Here is a 20,114-nt window from a genome sequence, read left to right on the forward strand (position 1 = left end):
TTTCCACCCCCATGCTTCACTGTAGGTATGGTGTTCTTTGGATGCAACTCAGCATTCTTTCTCCTCCAAACACGACGAGTTGAGTTTTTACCAAAAAGTTCTATTTTGGTTTCATCTGACCATATGACATTCTCCCAATCCTGTTCTGGATCATCCAAATGCTCTCTAGCAAACTTCAAACGGGCCCGGACATGCACTGGCTTTAGCAGGGGGACACGTCTGGCACTGCAGGATTTGAGTCCCTGGCGGCGTAGTGTGTTAGTGATGGTAGCCTTTGTTACTTTGGTCCCAGCTCTCTGGAGGTCATTCACTAGGTCCCCCCGTGTGGTTCTGTGATTTTTGTTCACCGTTCTTGTGATCATTTTGACCCCACAGGGTGAGATCTTGCGTGGAGCCCCAGATCGAGGGAGATTATCAGTGGTCTTGTATGTATTCCATTTCCTAATAATTGCTCCCACAGTTGATTTCTTCACACCAAGCTGCTTACCTATTGCAGATTCAGACTTCCCAGCCTGGTGCAGGTCTACAATTGTGTTTCTGGTGTCCTTTGACAGCTCTTTGGTCTTGGCCATAGTGGAGTTTGGAGTGTGACTGTTTGAGGTTGTGGACAGGTGTCTTTTATACTGATAAGGAGTTCAAACAGGTGCCATTAATACAGGTAAACAGCCTCTTAAAGAAGAAGAAGTTACAGGTCTGTGATAGCCAGAAATCTTGCTGGTTTGTAGGTGACCAAATACTTATTTTCCACCATAATTTGCAAATAAATTCTTAAAAAATCAGACAATGTGATTTTCTGGATTTTTTTTTCATTTTGTCTCTCATAGCTGAGGTTTACCTATGATGAAAATTACAGGCCTCTCTCGTCTTTTTAAGTGGGAGAACTTGCACAATTGGTGGCTGACTAAATACTTTTTTGCCCCACTGTATCTGTGACAAAATAATACTAATATGAAAAATAACTAATAAATCAATTAATCAATATCACTGTAGACATATTGAACATAATGATTCATATTATTCCATATTAATCCCCGCACTAGACTCAAGACCTTTGGGGATAGGGCAGGGGCGAGGCTAGCCCATTTTTAGGGGTGCTGAAGCACCCCTAAAACTTGGGAGTAAGAAATGTTATTCTAAAAATTATATTTGTTCGTCTTTGAAATTGTTAAATAATGTCCAAAACATAAAATCTTTTGAGTTAGTTGAACCAATGTTAAAATTATGAAGTTATTTTTCAATAGAAATATTTTTTGTTTTTGTGTGAAAAAAGGGTGGGTGGTGTGGCAGTGGGGCTCATTGAGTGCTCAGCACCTCTAAAGCTCTGACCCTAGAATCGCCCCTGGGATAGGGCCTTTTGCGTGTCCGCCCGCACTCTGTGGAATCATCCCCCCCCACACACACATCTGCTGTGCCCCTTCCGTGGAGACTTTCAAAAAGTACACGAAAGCAAACCTTTTCTCTGAGGTCTATGGCCTCTAACTCAACGCCTTGCTCATTTGCACTCTCACTCACTCGCCTACACACACACCCTCACCTCCCACTCTTGTGAAGCGACCTAGAGTATCCTGAAAGGTGCTATATAAAATCAATTTATTATATTATAATTATTATTAATAACAAAAAGTATAAGTTAATATTAAAATATGAATAATAATAATAAATAAATATCACTAAATAATGCCTAAATAAACATCACTGTAGCCACTATAAAGAATTACTAGTAGCAAAGATAATATCAATAATAATAATTATAATGATGATAAAAACGTGGCATATATTTGAAATATATATATTGTGTCTCTTATTCTCTCTCGCGCGCGCTCTCTCTCTCTCTCTCTCTCTCTCTCTCTCTCTCTCCCTCTCTCCCTCTTTAAAAACAACAAGAGTATGAGAATCAACAACAACAACAACAATAACTAATGAAAAACATTTCATTTTATTTGTATCACATTTATAACCAGCGACACCAAAATACACGTTAAAGTCTGCGCCTCTCTCAGGGCACCGCCCCCTGTCGCCTCCCTTTCCGGTACAGGTGGCTCACCTGTCCCGGAGCCCCGAGCGTGCACTCAGGAAACCACCGCCCACCGAGCGCTCGCGACACCATTCCGATACACTCCGGTGTGTCACGCGACGCACTCACACTTACACACACGCACTTACACTCGCGCTCACGCACACGCAAACACACACACACACACACACACACACACACACACACACACACACACACACACACACACACACACACACACAGCCTAACAGGCAGTAAAGGCTCCGCCGCGTCGTCACCGTTCCGCTCGAGGACCCCGCGAGACGCGACCACCACCACGTCGCTTCATTTCCCCGCGTAGCGGCTCGGAGTTTAAGCTACGCTCGCGAGTCTCGAGTCATGTTGGACCCGTCCTCGAGCGAGGACACCGGAGGGGAGTCGGACCGCGAAGTTGTGGAGTACCCGCCGAAGACCTCCTCCACCACCTCCTCCTCCTCGTCCACCTCCACCTCCGCCGCTCCTCCACCACCTGCTGCTCCGCCCGGGCGGCGCGACGAGGAGAAGAAGGAGAAGGAGAGGCGCGCGCTGGAGGAGGAGGAGGAGCAGAGGAGGGAGCAGGAGGAGGAGAGGAGGACTCGGCTCCAGATCTACGTTTTCGTCCTCCGCTGCATCGCCTACCCGTTCAACGCCAAGCAGCCGACAGACATGACACGCCGGCAGCAGAAGGTAGGAGACCCCCCCTGATCCCTTCACGGGACCCTTACCCGGGACCCTCACGCCCTCACCCGGGAGTCTGCTGTGTCCTGCAGTATCTAAATAGAATATTATTAATAAAGTTCATGCATGTATCTTATTTATTTACATATCTAATTTATTTATACATTAAACAGATACTCTTTACATATTATTTATTTATACATTTATACATATGATTATATATACATACTCTGTACCCCATATATGTTATTTATTGATATATTATACACATGTATGTAATTCTTTCACTTCTAGTTGTTAGACTGCATCCTGTTGTAACAGTTCAACAATAACGTTAAATCCTATCTACAGCTCTATAGAACTAGAACTGTAGAACCAAATCTATAGAAGTAGACCAGTATAACCAGCTCTACAAAGAACGAAAGCAGTAGGAACCAACTCTATGTAGAACTTGAGCAGTAGGAACCAGCTCTACATAGAACTAGAGCAGTAGAAACCAGCTCTATATAGAACTTGACCAGTAGGATCAGCTCTTCATAGAACTAGAGCAGTAGGAACCAGCTCTACATATAACTAGAGCAGTAGGAACCAGCTCTATATAGAACTAGACCGATACGAACCAGCTCTACATAGAACTAGCTCTATACAGAACTAGGCCGATAGAAACCCGCTCTATATAGAACTAGACCCATAGGAACCAGCTCTATATAGAACTAGATGAACAGCTGGGTGGTAAAGTTCACCGTTGACCCATACACTCTAATTTCTGCTCTATATCTGCTCTCTATGACTTTAACTTTATTAATTTAATAAAAGAAAGCAAGAAGAGATTAAATCCAAGTACCTGCTTGGTGTGTGTGTGTGTGTGTGTGTGTGTGTGTGTGTGTGTGTGTGTGTGTGTGTGTGTGTATGTGTGTGTGTGTGTGTGAGGAAACCAGCTCTGCCACATCGAGAGCAACCCGGCTAGTTTACATAGCTGAACGCAGCCGAGCATACGTCAGTCTTCTAGAACTGGCTATAATCTAGGTCTGTCTCTGGCTTTACTCGTAGGCCTGGTTATAATCTGGCTCTGGCTCTTGCTCTACTCGTAGGCCTGGTTATCTAGCTCTGTCTCTGCTCGTAGGCCTTGTTATAATCTAGTTCTGGCTCTGCTCGTAGGCCTTGTTTGTCTCGTAGGATGACTGTTGGCTCGAAGGAACTCTTCTTGTGTGCATAAGAATTCTAAACATACAGCTGTCTTCCAGGCTAAACCAACATGACACACACACACACACACACACACACACACACACACACACACACACACACACACACACACACACACACACACACACACACACACACACACACACACAGTTACCCACACACACAGATCTGTTATCACCTATTTCAGCCTAGTATTGATCTGTTATCACCTAGTTCAGTCTAGAGTGGATCTGTTATCACCTAGTTCAGTCTAGAGTTGATCTGTTATCACCTTTAAATAAGAACAACTTTCCATTTGTTCACTTGCTTTAATGAACGACAGCAGTGAAATGACAATAACCAAACATGTCACGAGCAGCTGAAAGTGCCGGTAGGTTTACATCTAAACAGAGTCATTAACTTCCTGTTCCGCTATGTGCAACAACATAGAGGTCCGTAGTGCAACAACATAGAGGACCGTAGTGAAATATTCCCTATCTCCCCCTGAGCCTTTAACACTCCAACACAAAGGCTGATAAAAATAAAAGAAAAACAGCATCGAACGAACGCACGAACGAACGCGTCGTATGCACTTTGTGCCATAAAAACGAGCGGAAAGTCCAACATGAACACAACGCCCACAGAACCCATTAAAGACTACCCCACAGCAAAGTCCTTATGCCAGGCAGGCACACTGGTCTTCCTGGTGGACCGGCGCAGGCCTGCCGCCGGCGACACGTCGGGTGGCGGTGGGAGAGGGGTCACAGGGGCCACAGAGGCCGGCGGCGGCGTACGAAGCACGCCCTGGGCCGGCACCACCTGCACGATAGAGGAGGGCTGCGTCCCACGCCGGGGAGAGCCTGCAGGTGGCAGCGCCGGTGGCGGAGTGGGCCCTGACTCCGTCATGGGCCTTACTTGGCCGCTCGCAAGACCAGGCAGCTGCGGCATTGCACAGCGACACGAGACGCCAGATCATCAAAGATCGAATGAGGCGGGGGCCGGTCGCTGTGGACTGGGCAGAACTTGCGCAGGAATCTTCGGTTCCAAGCTGAGACCCTGCCCGACTCGTCAATCTTGACCACGTACTGATCGTGCTGGCGCACCTCAACGACACTGCCCGTCCTGTCCCACTTGTGAGGGTGAGGCCCCGTCTGGTTCTGTACGCGGACAAAGTCCCCCACCTCGAGAGGTGGGAGGCGTTTGGTGTGCTCCGCCCAAGTGCCAGCTGTGCGGAAGTGGCGTTTGCGGAGGGCCTCCTCCCTCGCCGTCAGCGTCTCACGCCACATTACGTGCGGCCTGTACCTCTCGGGGGGAATCGGGATGAAGTCGCGGATGGGCCGGCCGAAGACACACATCGCCGGGGAAAGCTTCGTGTCAGGGTCCGGCGTATTACGGTATTGGAGTATCGCCCTCTGCACAGCGTCGGTGTCGAGTTCGCCCTTCGGGCCTGTATTGTCATTGATGAGCCGCTTCATCGTCTTCACTCCGATCTCTGCGCGGCAGTTGCTGTGGGGGAAGGCCACCGATGAGAGGCGGTGGTGCACGCCCCATCTGCGAAGGAAAGACCTGGTGACCTCGTCCGATGCAAGCTCTTCCGGAGTCCCGTACGTGGCAAAGGCACGGCGTAGTTGGCATATGAGGTCCACGGCGCCACCCGTCGACCTCGAGATGATCGGCCAATTCGAGTAGCGGTCAACTATCACAAGATAGTGTAGACCCCTGTGCATGAAAAAGTCCGAACACACAGTCTGGAAGGGGTAAATGGCCATGACAGGCGGGGTCGGCGGCGGCGCGGGCTGAGAGGGCGCCATCCGGTGGCAGTGTTCACAGCCATTCCGAGTGGCGCAGATGTCAGCCGACATGCCTGGCCAGAACACGGACGATTCCGCGCGGGCGGTCATCTTGAAGACGCCTTGGTGGGCAGCGTGCAGGGCGCTCAGCACTTCGCCACGGAGTGAGGGTGGTATGACTACCCTATCCTTGTACAGGACCACCCCGTCAGCTGATGTGATGTCCTCGCGGTACTGATGGAAGCCACGAATCGCCACCGGCATCCCAGCCCTTGACTCGGGGAAGCCGTCTGCTGCCATCTCCTCCAACGCGCGCATATCGTCGCTGCTGCTCATGGCCTCCCTGACGCGGTCCCATGTCACGGACTGCAGCGATTCAGGCCCCGCAGCGCACCAGGCCAGGTCACCTTCTTCAACATCATCGGCCCTCGGCCCTGCCCACCGTATCAGAGACAGCACATCAGTGTGTGCGCTGGGTGAGAGGTGGGCCACCATGTCGGCATTGTCGTCCGGAAGTTCCATGGGCGACGGGCACGGTGTGCCGACCGGCCTGCGCGACATGGCATCTGCAGCCCTGTTCTTCATTCCAGGGACATGCATGATGCGGAAACGATAGCGCAGGGTCTTCTCCTTGAGGTTCCTGAGACGGGGGTTGGGCACGTCGTCGAGTGCCCTGTCGCCAAGGAGTTTGAGCAGCGGCTTATGGTCGACCGCAACAATCAGGTCCCTGCAGCCCAACACGAAGTAGCGCGCTTTGTCCAAGGCAACAGCGACTGCGAGCGCCTCGCCCTCTACAGGCGCGTATCTGGACTCGGCCGCGTGTGTGAATCTGCTGCCAACCAGGGTCATCTTCCATCCATCAGCGCAGTAAAAGGGCCTGACCGGCGCGCACTGACAGTGCTTCTGGAACAGCCAGAAGCCAACGCCCTCTTTTGACCAGTCCGTGGCAAGGCATGTCGGCTTGGACTTGTCAAAGATGCGGACGCCGCGCTCGATCTCCTGGACGATCTCCTCCTTCGATTCGCGGAAAACGTTCTCCAATTCCGGAGACCACTCGAAGCGTACCCCATGCAGTAGGAGTTTCCGGAACGGTTGCATGCGCTCGGCCATACTGAAGGCGTAGGCCACTTGATTGACCAGTCCGAACCAGGACCTGACGTCAGTGACATTGCGGGGTCGTGGGAGTCTCGAATAGCCTCTAGGTAACGGCTGCATGGCCGTACGTCGGACATGGTGATTGTGAAGCCCGCAAAGTCCACAGAGGGTGCGGCGAAGACAAATCTATCCGGGTTGAGGATGATGCCGTTCCTGCCACAAACGTCCAGCCATTGTGCCGCCTGGAAGTAGCTCTCTTCAACTGTATCAGCCCACAGGAGCGTGTCATCCACACACTTGGTCTTGTTGCCGATGTCCGCAACCACCTCATCATAGCGCCGTGAGTAACCGTCACCTGACGCCACATACCCTTGTGGTGCTGAAAGGTACCGGTAGCGCCCCCATGGTGTGATGAACGTCGTCTTGTGGCGGTCATCTTCATGCAGCGGGACGCTGTGGTAGCCATTCCAGGCGTCGAATACAGTCTTGCGTTTCCCACTGGGCACCTGTCTCGCTTGGTGGAAGGGAGATTGCGAGTGGTGGGTCTCACGGAGCGCATGCTTGTTTAGTGCTTGGAAATCGACCGTGCGTCGTGGCTTGCCGTTCTTCTTCGCGCAGATCACCATGCGGTGACACCACGTCACTGGCGTGCCAATGGGCACTTCTTCCAGCACTCCGAGACGAACGTCCTGGTCAAGGCCCGCTTTCACCTCACCTTGCCAGTGTATGGCGACTGGGATGGGGGTGTGGCAGGCGATGGGGGTGTTGAATGTGCTCTGAGCGTATAGTCCAAGTAAGTGTCTCCGTAGAGCTTCCCTGTTAGCCTCCGTGGCCGGCATGGGGAGCGTGGTTGGCCTGGTTGGAGGTTCCGCACGCCGCGGGCAGTCACATGGGTCTGAGGTCGCGAGGTTGACCTCCCCGAGTGTTGGGAACCTGTCTGAGATCATGCCCAGGTCCACACAGGCTGCACGAGACAGGAATATACGGTCTGAGGTGTCAGTCACGTACGCGATCTGGCGTGTCTCCATTCTTCGGGCGTCGCTGCTGTTACCAGCGAACCTGACAACAGCGGCCCCGAGAATCCGTATGCCCTCATTATTCGCTGCCTTCATGGTCATGGATACGGGAATGAGGTCATCTGTGCTCAGGCCCATCTGTTGGGCGACCTTGACGCCGATCAGGCAGCTCTGGCACCCCGTGTCAGCCATAGCAGGCAGAGTCACAGTGCGGGTGCGCTTCCGGAGGTCGAGGCCCAGTGCTTTGTAATCCTCGTTTTCAATCGTGAGTGTGAGGTGGATGTATGGCTGTGAGTTGGACGGGCGCTTCATCCATTTGTCACACATATCATCATACGGGTGGTGAGCGAGGGGGAGTGTGCGTACCATGTCGGCGGTGCTGGTGAATGTGCATAGTTTGCCGAAGGCGGTCGTCTGCTGTTCGTCGCCAGTGTTGGGCAAGTTACTTTAAATTAGTAACTTAGTTACAGTTACTAGTTACTTCTTTCAAAAGTAACTCAGTTACTTTAAGTTACTCGTTACTTTCAAGGTAACTAGTTACTAGGGAAAGTAACTTTTTTTTTTTCGAAATTATCTTATTGTGTTAATGTGGCAAAGGACCTCCCTAACTGGATAGCTAGGGAGGCTGCCAGTCCTCTGGCTTGCTTACACGTAAGTCCTATCCTACCACAAGCGCAATACGCCACCTAGTGACCTGAACGTGCCATAGCAGTGTAGTAGTGTGAGTGCAAATAAATGAAATATTTCCATTGTTTCCAACTGTTTCCAAACCTCTACAAGTGCACACACATTATTTTGGGGTTGATGTGGCATAGTGTTCGACAAAACAACTGTAAAATTTGATCATTATACCCAGTATCACTGCGATGAAGCAGTGGATCAACAAAACACAACATACAGTATGTTTTGAAACTTTGGATCGTAGCCATTGAAACAGGTACAAAGTATAGTTTTGGCAGTGCAAAAATTAAACTGTGCCTCAAAAAAAAAAAATCTAAAATCAATAGTGCAAAACTGATACAATAGATGTTTTCAATGTAAACACAGTGAGGTTTATCCGTTCTTTGTATGTTAACCTTAACTCAAAACAGCTGAACTCCACCAACTGGAGACCTCATCATCAATAATGATGGGCAAACTTAAAAGTATTTTCAGCCTCACAAAGAGAAGCTAAATAAATAAAAAGTACTTTCAGCCTCACAAACATAGTTAATGTTTTAAAAAAATAATATTTCCTCCACTCTGGCCGTTTAGATAAATAAAACAACTGATGAAATCAATAATGGTGGATAAAGTGCTTTAGTAGTCTATGTTAGTATGTCTATGTCTATATCAGTCTTTGTCCATACATCTCCATCATTTGTTTAGCTGTGTCTGGGTTATAGACTGTGCAACAGGCTTTGTAAAATCAAGCTTTTGTTGTTTGGCTGGAGTGGCTTCTCCTTCAGTGTCGGCGGAGCTGACGTTAGCAGCAGCATCACCTGTGTTACCTTCAGGGTCTTTTTCAACTAGCTTGGTAGATGCCTGTTGTTTCTGAAGATGTTTCATCAGATTAGAATTGCTAGTTTTTGATGTGGCTAGAGTTTTCGAACCTCCACAAAGATGACAGGTCACCAAAATATTCCTTTTGTCTTTTACTGTCAGAACGGAAAAATAATGTGCATATTTCCATGAGAGAAATACAACGCCTGGACCGTCGTCGACTGCTGCCATTGTTTTAATTAATTCACTTGCGCGTCGCTGCGTCACGTGACTCACGTCCGCTTCACGTCCACCACGGAAACTGTAGTCCTGGGTTATGCACGTGAAGTAACGAGTAACGAGCCTGTTTAAATCGCAGTAACGATAACGCGTTACTGATTTTGACAAAGTAATTAGTTACAGTGCTCGTTACCGCAAAAGTAACGTAGTTACTGTAACGCGTTACTTAATAACGCGTTAGTCCCGACACTGTTCGTCGCACACCCAATCAGCCTCCTCCGGTGTGGGCCTAGATGATCGGCCACCCAGGCAGACCTTGTCGAGGTGTTTCTGACGGTTGCATTTCCGGCACGTCTTGCCGTACGCGGGGCACTCGGCGCGCCTGGCGCGCCACTGAGGTGTTTTGCCGTGGCCTGCCTCGCCGCAGTAGATGCACGTCCCCTCGGCCTTGACCTTGGGTGTCTCCGCTCTGGCGCCGGCCCTGGCGCGGACGTCCTGCTGCTTCCCCCGTCGATAAGAGCTGCTGATAGTGTCCGTGCTCTGAGACTCTCAACATTCAATGGTGGCTGTGCATTGGTTTCTATGCAGAGTCGAGGTGAACTCTGAACAGGTGAGTTTTGAGTCTTTTGCGGAAGCTGGTGAGCGACTCTGCGATCCTGACATCGGTAGGGAGCTCGTTCCACCACTGAGGTCCCAAAACAGAGAAAAGTTGTGACTTCGCTGATCGACCTTTGCTTGCTCTTAGCGATGGCGGTACCAGACGTCCAGCTGAGGTAGTTGAGCGGAGGGATCGAGCTGGGGTGTGTGGCTTTAATAATGCTAGAGTTGATCTGTTATCACCTTGTTCAGTCTATTGTTGATCAGTTCTCACCTAGTTCAGTGTAGATTCAATCTGTTATCACCTAGTTCAGTCTAGTGTTGATCTTTTACCACCTAATTCTGCCTAGTGTTGATCGCTTATCACCTAGTTCAGTCTAGTGTTGTTTTGTTATCAACTAGTTCAGTCTAGTCTTGATCTGTTATCACCTAGTTCAGTCTAGTGTTGATCTGTTATCACCTAGTTCAGCCTACTGTTGATCTGTTATCACCCAGTTCTGTATAGAGCTGTTCTGTTGTCACCTAGTTCAGTCTAGTGTTGATCAGTTATCACCTAGTTTAGTCTAGATTAAATCAGTTATCACCTAGGGCATCTACGAATTCTCTTTTTTGCATTGGAAATTTATTTTCCTATGGAGATGACCCGGAAGTACTTGGAGGAAAGGTGGTTCAAATTCTAAAAATGCTTAGTAAAGGAGCCTCGATGCATCCTTTAACCCTCCTTTAGCATAGGTTACTCCTGAGCAACCTTTATGAAAGGAAAGTAGATAGTGGTATCCCATAATCCTTTACGGCAGCGATATTGAAGGCAACATGCCGTCAACGAAGTTTACCGACTCTATGCGAAGACGCATGGGAGACGCGGTAAAGCAGAAGAAGAGAAGAGAAGAAAATACAATTGATAATAATGGATACCAATTCCAGAAACATATTATTTGAATCAAAATGAATTCATATATTGCTGGTTATTAAGCACACAATATACACCGTAAGAAAATAAAATGCAGACTTCGCATTTAAGAAAGACTACTGGGGGCAGTTAATTTCAACATCGACATAACTTTTTTTTCACATGTGAATTGGGATTCAAGTGGCCTAAAATATTCCCATTGGCCAAGTCCGACCTAAGTGATTCTCACTGTTGGCGACAACCTGATTGAAATCAATACGACAAGAGTGCATGGATTGAAAGAGCGTTTGTTGTAGTCCAAATCGGAAAATTGTAGTTCCAAGCTAGAGACGCTAGAGGTCAGCAATACTCGCCGTCGCGCAATGACGTCGCTTAGGAAAAGTGGTGTCTTTTCCTATGTTTGAAAGGAAGCACATTTTCATCTCTCCTTGACCCGATGACGTTTTCCACAAAGGTTAAGGAAAGAAGGCATAAAGGTTAGGAGATTTGACTATTCGCAGAGGCCCCTAGTTCAGTCTAGTGTTGATCTGTTATCACCTAGTTCAGCCTAGTGTTGATCGGTTATAACCTAGTTCAGTCTGGTGTTGATCGCTTATCACCTAGTTCAGCCTAGTGTTGATCGGTTATAACCTAGTTCAGCCTGGTGTTGATCGCTTATCACCTACTTCAGTCTAGTGTTGATCTGTTATCACCTAGTTCAGCCTAGAGTTGATCTGTTATCACCTAGTTCAGTCTAGTGTTGATCAGTTATCACCTAGTTCAGTCTAGATTCAATCTGTTAACACCTAGTTCAGTCTAGTGTTGATTTTTTATTACCTAGTTCTGCCTAGAGTTGATCGCTTATCATCTAGGTCAGTCTAGTGTTGATCTTTTATCAACTAGTTCAGTCTAGTGTTGATCTGTCATCACCTAGTTCAGTCTAGTGTAGCCTAGAGTTTATCTGTTATCACCTAGTTAGGCCTAGTGTTGATCTGTTATCACCTAGTTCAGTCTGGAGTTGATCTGGTCAGAGAACAGACCAGCTCAGAGTTCAGTTTAGCTGCTGCTGTTCCCAGCTCCAGCTGACTGACAGCTGGGCAGGGGGTCTGATGAATTAAACACAGCTTTCTAACAGAGATGAGCGTTCTCTTCAATGAACCACTCTGTTCCTCCCTCTGAAGGATGAAGAGGAGGAGGGCAGACTTTTGTGGCCTGATGATTAATATATAATAATTAAGCATTGAATTATTAGCGTGGAGTTCACCATGAAGAGCCTGTGGGGTTAAAGATGTATTCCTTACCTCTATTACGGTGTCAAAAATGCACGTCTAATACAGGAAATAATCCACCTCTATTTAAAAGATATAATATATAATGTTTATACAACACACTACGTGCTATACAGTGCCTTGCAAAAGTATTCACCCCCCTTGGCATTTTTCGTGTTTTGTTGCCTCACAACCTGGAATTAACATGGATTGTTTGAGGATTTGCATAATTTAATTTACAGAACATGCCTACAACTTTGAAGATGTTTTTGTTTTTTTATTGTGAAGCAAACAACAAATAGGACAAAATGACAGAAAAAGTCAATGTGCATAACTATTCACCCCCCTAAAGTCAATACTTTGTAGAGCCACCTTTTTCCGGCGATCACAGCTCCAAGTCGCTTTGGATAAGTCTCTATGAGCTTGCCACATCTTACCACTGGGATTTTTGCCCATTCCTCCTTGCAAAACTGCTCCAGCTCCTTCAAGTTGGATGGTTTGCGCTTGTGAACAGCAATCTTTAAGTCTGACCACAGATTTTCTATTGGATTGAGGTCTGGCCTTTGACTAGGCCATTCCAACACATTTACATGTTTCCTCTTAAACCACTCAAGTGTTGCTTTTGCAGTGTGTTTGGGGTCATTGTCCTGCTGGAAGGTGAACCTCCGTCCTAGCCTCAAATCACACACAGAGTGGTACAGGTTTTGCTCAAGAACATCCCTGTATTTAGCACCATTAATCTTTCCCTCAACTCTGACCAGTTTCCCAGTCCCGGCTGCTGAAAAACATCCCCACAGCATGATGCTGCCACCACCATGTTTCACTGTGGGGATGGTGTTCTTTGGGTGATGCGATGTGTTGGGTTTGCGCCAGACATAGCGTTTTCTTTGATGGCCAAAAAGTTCAATTTTAGTCTCATCAGACCAGAGCACCTTCCTCCATACATTTTGGGAGTCTCCCACATGCCTTTTCGCAAACTCAAAACGTGCCATTTTGTTTTTTGCTGAAAGTAATGGCTTTCTTCTAGCCACTCTGCCATAAAGCCCAACTCTATGGAGCGTACGGCTTATTGTCGTCCTATGTACAGATACTCCAGTCTCTGCTGTGGAACTCTGCAGCTCCTCCAGGGTTACCTTAGGTCTCTGTGCTGCCTCTCTTATTAATGACCTCCTTGCCCTGTCTGTGAGTTTTGGTGTGCGGCCGTCTCTTGGCAGGTTTGCTGTTGTGCCATGTTCTTTCCATTTGGTTATGATAGATTTGATGGTGCTCCTGGGGATCATCAAAGATTTGGATATTTTTTTATAACCTAACCCTGACTTGTACTTCTCAACAACATTGTCCCTGACTTGTTTGGAGAGTTCCTTGGTCTTCATGGCAGTGTTTGGTTAGTGGTGCCTCTTGTTTAGGTGTTGCAGCCTCTGGGGCCTTTCAAAAAATGTGTGTATATGTACTGACAGATCATGTGACACTTAGATTGCACACAGGTAGACATCATTTTACTAATTATGTGACTTCTGAAGGTAATTGGTTGCACCAGAGCTTTTTATGGGCGTCATAACAAAGGGGGTGAATACATATGCACATGTCAAATTTCAGTTTTTTATTTCTAAAAAATAGTTTTTTGTATATATTTTTCTCATTCCACTTCACCAACTTAGAATATTGTCTTCTGATCCATCACATAAAATTCAGATTAAAAAAATATTGAACTAAAAGCTGTCATGTAACAAAATAGGTAAAAAGCCAAGGGGGGTGAATACTTTTGCAAGGCGCTGTATGTGTTTATTCCAAAGCCTTTGTCCGTTGCATTCAAAGGCTTCACTTTCTTACAGAAATCAATTATCCTTTCAGTGACTGACTTAAGGTGCTGTGTGTGTGTGTGTGTGTGTGTGTGTGTGTGTGTGTGTGTGTGTGTGTGTGTGTGTGTGTGTGTGTGTGTGTGTGTGTGTGTGTGTAATTTCTACCTCTGTTTTGGTGAAATATTAACTTTTAATTGCGTTAGAGCGACTCTGTGACCACTGAAGTGTTCAGTGTGTTTCCTGCTCTCACTTTGCTGTCCAACAGAAAGGCAAAGTTCATGATATAAACTGAGTTTAAAGATAGTAAATGTCACCGAAACTGATGTTGAACTTGAAGTATGTTCATTTTAAATCTAGTTAAAATATATGATAATGCATCATTTTATATAATGGTCAATTGTATCATATAATGTAATATATAATGTATCATTTTATTGTTTTTACTCCATTCATTTTATTATTTATCAGCATTATTACATATCTTTTTACAGTGTTTCTTATTTAAGAGAGTGGGACAGAAACAATGTCCTTTGAGGATTAATAAAACGATTATTTGTTGTGAAACTAAAGTATCGGGAAAAACAGTAAGATATTCAATAAAGCTAATTAATCCCAGCTTTATTGACCTCCCAGTGTGGGACATTGTGTTGTGCACTGCAAACAAAATGTAACGGAGCAAATTATGCAGGTCCGTCTGCGTTATTAATGTTCTCAATAATTACATCTGTACAACGATGCTGTATTCATGATCGTGTTCAACACCCAGCCCTCTGATTCTGAATAACTTGAAATGTGTCAGAAACAGCAGATGTGCACATAGCATCACCGAGGTGAGCATGATAGAACCAGGAGATGGTGGAATCTATTAAATGATGTATCATTATGTATAAGTAATAATGATATATCATTCAATATTAATTAAATGAGGTATGATGTATACGTTATAATGATATATCATTCTATATTAATTAAACAATATGTAAGATCTATCTGTTGGGATATTTCTGGTTTCCCAGCTTGAATTGGATTCAGGAAATGAAAACACTCTCTATCGGAAATGTGTTATTATTCCTCTGGGGTCAGGGGTCAACCCAGGCTGCTCGCTGGCTGCGAGGTTAACTTAGCTTAGCCCATTTGCTCCCGCAAAGACAAAGACAGGAAGCGCCTGGAAAAACAAATGTGTCCTGTGTGACTCGGTCTCAGTGTATGTGACTCTGTATGTGTGTGTGTGTGTGTGTGTGTGTGTGTGTGTGTGTGTGTGTGTGTGCGCGCTGTGTCTCAGGAATGTACTGAGCAGCAGGACTTTACTAGACCAGGAGGAGGAAGAGCAGGAGGACAAGACAGTGATGAGGAGGGGGAGGAGGAGGAGGAGGAGGAGGAGAAGAAAGTGATTAAGGGGAGGAGGAGAATGGACATGGAGGGGGATGAAGATGTGATAGTGACGAGGAGAAGGAGGAGGAGAATGGACAGGGAGGAGGAGGAGACAGTGACGAGGAGGAGACTGCTAGGAGACTAGCACGTTGAATGAATGTAGTGAGTGACTGGATGAATGTAGAGTGACTGGATGAATGTAGTGAGTGACTGGATGAATGTAGAGAGTGACTGGATGAATGTAGAGAGTGACTGGATGAATGTAGTGAGTGACTGGATGAATTTAGAGAGTGACTGGATGAATGTAGAGTGTGACTGGATGAATGTAGTGAGTGACTGGATGAATGTAGAGAGTGACTGGATGAATTTAGAGAGTGACTGGATGAATGTAGAGAGTGACTGGATGAATGTAGAGAGTGACTGGATGAATGTAGAGAGTGACTGGATGAATGTAATGAGTGACTGGATGAATGTAGTGAGTGACTGGATGAAGGGTGAATGCTGAGAGTGTACATAACCTAACCTAACCTTACGTAATGTGATATAACGTGCTGCGTCTCCCAGATGAACAAGCAGCAGCTCCAGATGGTGCGCGAGGCCTTCAGCTCCTTCCTCAGCGGAGACACGCAGATCCTCGCCGACGAGGCCTTCTGCAACGCTGTGCGCAGCTACTACGAGGTGAGCCCTCTCTCTCTCTCTCTCACTCTTTCTCATTCATATATATATTAAAATGTTCGGGGAGGCAGGCACCTTTGACCTTTGAGCTTTCTTCATCAATAGAAAGATCTGCGCTGGTGAAATAAGGCTTGCATATTCACACAGCTTCCTGGGACTCTCTCGTGGCAGGAAGTCCAGGTTGCTGTGGCAACGCAGAATGAATCAGGAAGTTCTGTCTAATTAACAAACAGATTCATCCCAACATGAGGTGGTCGCCACAGATTGGCTTTACTACACAACTGTGTGTGTTTGTGTGTGACGCCCGGCCCCCCTTGGCCGGGCGTCACCTGTCGCTGCTGACGACGGGTTGCCTAGCAACACATGCAGCTTGTTATCATTTCCGTGGCGATAATTTCACCACTGGCTCACGGAGCAACGATGAGGAGGAAGATGATGAAGACTCCTCTTACTCAACCACTCACAAGAAGCACTCTGGGTGGATAGTGTGGAGAATGTTAACACAAACCACCAACAGGGGTGATGAGTCTGAGGCACTACTCACCCCAACACTACTCACCCCCACACTACTAACCCAACACTACTCACACCCCAACACTACTCACCCCAACACTACTAACCCCCACACTACTAACCCGTACACTATTCACCCCAACACTACTAACCCCCACACTACTAACCCGTACACTATTCACCCCAGCACTACTAACCCCCACACTACTAACCCCAACACTACTCAACCCAGCACTAGTCATCACTCACCCACTAAGCTGCTCTCCTCATCAGTGTTTCTCTGCAGACGGTTTCTGAAACTCATTATTTCTTGTTTTGAAGTCTGTGGGTCTTTATCTCCACAGGCTAACTGATTAGCCAACCCCCTCTGAGAATGTTAGCTCTGATGCTGTTAGCTCTGATGCTCTTAGCTCTAATGCCGTCAGCCCTGATGCTGATAGCTCTGATGCAGTTAGCTGTGATGTTGTTAGCTCTGATGCTGTTAGCTCTAAAGCTGTTAGGCCCATGGTGTTTAGCTCTCTCCAATTAAACAGCTTGGTTTTTCTTTTGGATACATCTTCGTGGTCAATTGGAATTGGTTTACATAATTATATTGAAATACCATAGTAGATGGCTAGGTGTGATGATGGCTTGGTGTGATGATAGCTAGGTGTGATGATAGCTAGGTGTGATGATGGCTAGGTGTGTTGATGGCTAGGTGTGTTGGTGGCTAGGTGTGTTGGTGGCTAGGTGTGGTGATGGCTAGATGTGATGATAGCTAGGTGTGGTGATAGCTAGGTGTGGTGATGGCTAGGTGTGGTGACGGCTAGGTGTGGTGATGGCTAGGTGTCAGGGCTAGGTGTGGTGACGGCTAGGTGTGGTGATGGCTAGGTGTCAGGGCTAGGTGTGGTGATGGCTAGGTGTGGTGATGGCTAGGTGTCAGGGCTAGGTGTGTTGATGGCTAGGTGTGGTGATGGCTAGGTGTGTTGATGGCTAGATGTCAGGGCTAGGTGTGGTGATGGCTAGGTGTGGTGATGGGTAGGTGTGGTGATGGCTAGGTGTCAGGGCTAGGTGTGGTGACGGCTAGGTGTGGTGATGGCTAGGTGTGGTGATGGCTAGGTGTCAGGGCTAGGTGTGGTGACGGCTAGGTGTGGTGATGGCTAGGTGTCAGGGCTAGGTGTGGTGACGGCTAGGTGTGGTGATGGGTAGGTGTCAGGGCTAGGTGTGGTGACGGCTAGGTGTGGTGATGGCTAGGTGTCAGGGCTAGGTGTGTTGATGGCTAGGTGTGGTGATGGCTAGGTGTGTTGATGGCTAGGTGTGGTGATGGCTCTATCTGGATGGAGAGGTGGGTTCCCTGAATAATAGAGGAGGAGGTTAAACTGTGTTAAGGCCAGCAGCAGGGTGCCCCCACGGCCCACGCTGGGGCCTCGTTAGGCATAAAGGACACACCCCCTGCTGGTGGAGCTCGGCTCGTTAGGAGATGATCCACTCAAGGGTGGGAGATGGAGCGGGCTGCGGGGGCTAAAGCTTCTCCCCGGGAAGGTATCTGGGTCTGGCACACACTCCAGTTGATAAATATAATATATATCTATAAGAGGAGATGAGACATACAGAGGCTGCAGATCAGCTCTGATCTCTCTGGTGCTCCACAGTGTTTCCATAACGATACTGAGCGTAGAAATAGCCGAGATGAACATAAGAATCATCCTGGGTCAACATCAATGTGGACTTACAACATTCAATAACGTTATGAACTCAAAACAAGAGTTCAAAACTCTCGTGTGTGTGTGTGTGTGTGTGTGTGTGTGTGTGTGTGTGTGTGTGTGTGTCGGGGTGAGAGCTCTTGCACCTCTAGTATTCCAGTATTCAGGTTCATCCCTGTGGTGAAGATAAAGTCTATTTGTTACCTCTTGTTCATAGCTTGTTTTCTGGTAGGTCTGCCTGCGGAGGAGAAACCACAGAACTCCTTAGTCCTTTAAAGATTGAATGGATTTATTTTAATAACAGTGTCATCTCAAAAAGAGAAGTCTTCAAATTCTTGATTAAAGCCCTGGACTTCCTGTCCAGGGCTTCCTGAAGAGCGAGCGCGTCTGTAACCCTACTTCCTTCTGTACCTCTACTTCCTGTCCAGGGCTTCCTGAAGAGCGAGCGCGTCTGTAACCCTACTTCCTTCTGTACCTCTACTTCCTGTCCAGGGCTTCCTGAAGAGCGAGCGCGTCTGTAACCCTACTTCCTTCTGTACCTCTACTTCCTGTCCAGGGCTTCCTGAAGAGCGAGCGCGTCTGTAACCCTACTTCCTTCTGTACCTCTACTTCCTGTCCAGGGCTTCCTGAAGAGCGAGCGCGTCTGTAACCCTACTTCCTTCTGTACCTCTACTTCCTGTCCAGGGCTTCCTGAAGAGCGAGCGCGTGTCCCGCATGGTGCAGAGCGGCGGCTGCTCGGCCGCCGACTTCCGGGACGTCTTCAAGAAGAACATCGAGCGCCGCGTCCGCAGCCTGCCGGAGATCGACGGGCTGAGCAAGGAGACGGTGCTCAGCTCCTGGATGGCAAAGTACGACACCGTCGCCCGTGGCGACGAGGACCCCCGCCGGCCGCCGGCCCGCCACCACAGCGCCGTGTCGGAACTGATCCTCAGCAAGGAGCAGCTCTACCAGATGTTCCAGAGCGTCCTGGGGGTCAGCAAGCAGCAACACCAGCTGCTCTACAACGCCTGCCAGGTAGGGGGCCTACAGGATAGAATACACATACTGCATATAGATACTGTGTATATACATGTACCCTGTTAGCTGCCAGGTATGGGGGACCTACGGTATAGAATACATACTGTATATACCTACATATACACCTACATGTATATATATATACACATACTCTGCATAGATACATATATACACATAATGTGTATAGATACTGTAAAGATTACATACTGTATATACATACTGTATACATTAGGGCTGGGAATTTGATTCCGAATCGCACATCGGGGCTTATTTTCCCGATAATGACCGGCATTCTATCTATTCTATTCTATCCCTTACATAAAACACATACAGTAGCTAAATATGTACACTGGGTGATTATATTTATAAATGTACACACAAACACAGTATAGATATACTTATACTGGGTGATGCGATTACACTGCGATGTCTCCGTCTCCCACTGCGTCTCCGTCTCCCACTGCGATGTCTCCGTCTCCCACTGCGTCTCCGTCTCCCAGTGCGTCTCCGTCTCCCACTGCGTCCTCGTCTCCCACTACGTCCTCGTCTCCCACTGCGTCCTCGTCTCCCACTGCGTCATCTCCGTCTCCCAATGCGTCCTCGTCTCCCACTGCGTCGTCTCCGTCTCACTGGGTCCTCGTCTCCCACTGCGTCCTCGTCTCCCACTGCGTCATCTACTTCTCCCACTGCGTCGTCTCCCACTGCGTCGTCTCCGTCTCCCACTGCGTCATCTCCCACTGCGTTGTCTCCCACTGCGTCGTCTCACATAAATATACACGTACATATACTGTGTGTGTATTTATTTA

At 47.6% G+C, this 20,114-nt stretch overlaps 1 protein-coding gene across 1 annotated transcript in view; it reads left to right on the forward strand.

The window, feature by feature from the left end:
- The first annotated feature begins 2,088 nt into the window (after positions 1–2,088).
- The window catches only part of cadps2 (Ca++-dependent secretion activator 2), a 64,076-nt gene continuing 46,050 nt past the window's right edge, over positions 2,089–20,114 (forward strand). The window contains exons 1-3 of the mRNA XM_079743888.1: positions 2,089–2,719; positions 15,986–16,099; positions 18,976–19,305. Of these exons, the coding sequence (XP_079600014.1) occupies positions 2,393–2,719; positions 15,986–16,099; positions 18,976–19,305 (771 nt within the window). The 5' untranslated portion in view covers positions 2,089–2,392. The remainder of the gene's footprint in view (positions 2,720–15,985; positions 16,100–18,975; positions 19,306–20,114) is intronic.

This window comes from Pollachius pollachius (assembly GCF_949987615.1).
Source record: "Pollachius pollachius genome assembly, chromosome: 9".
NCBI classification, from domain to species: domain Eukaryota; kingdom Metazoa; phylum Chordata; class Actinopteri; order Gadiformes; family Gadidae; genus Pollachius; species Pollachius pollachius.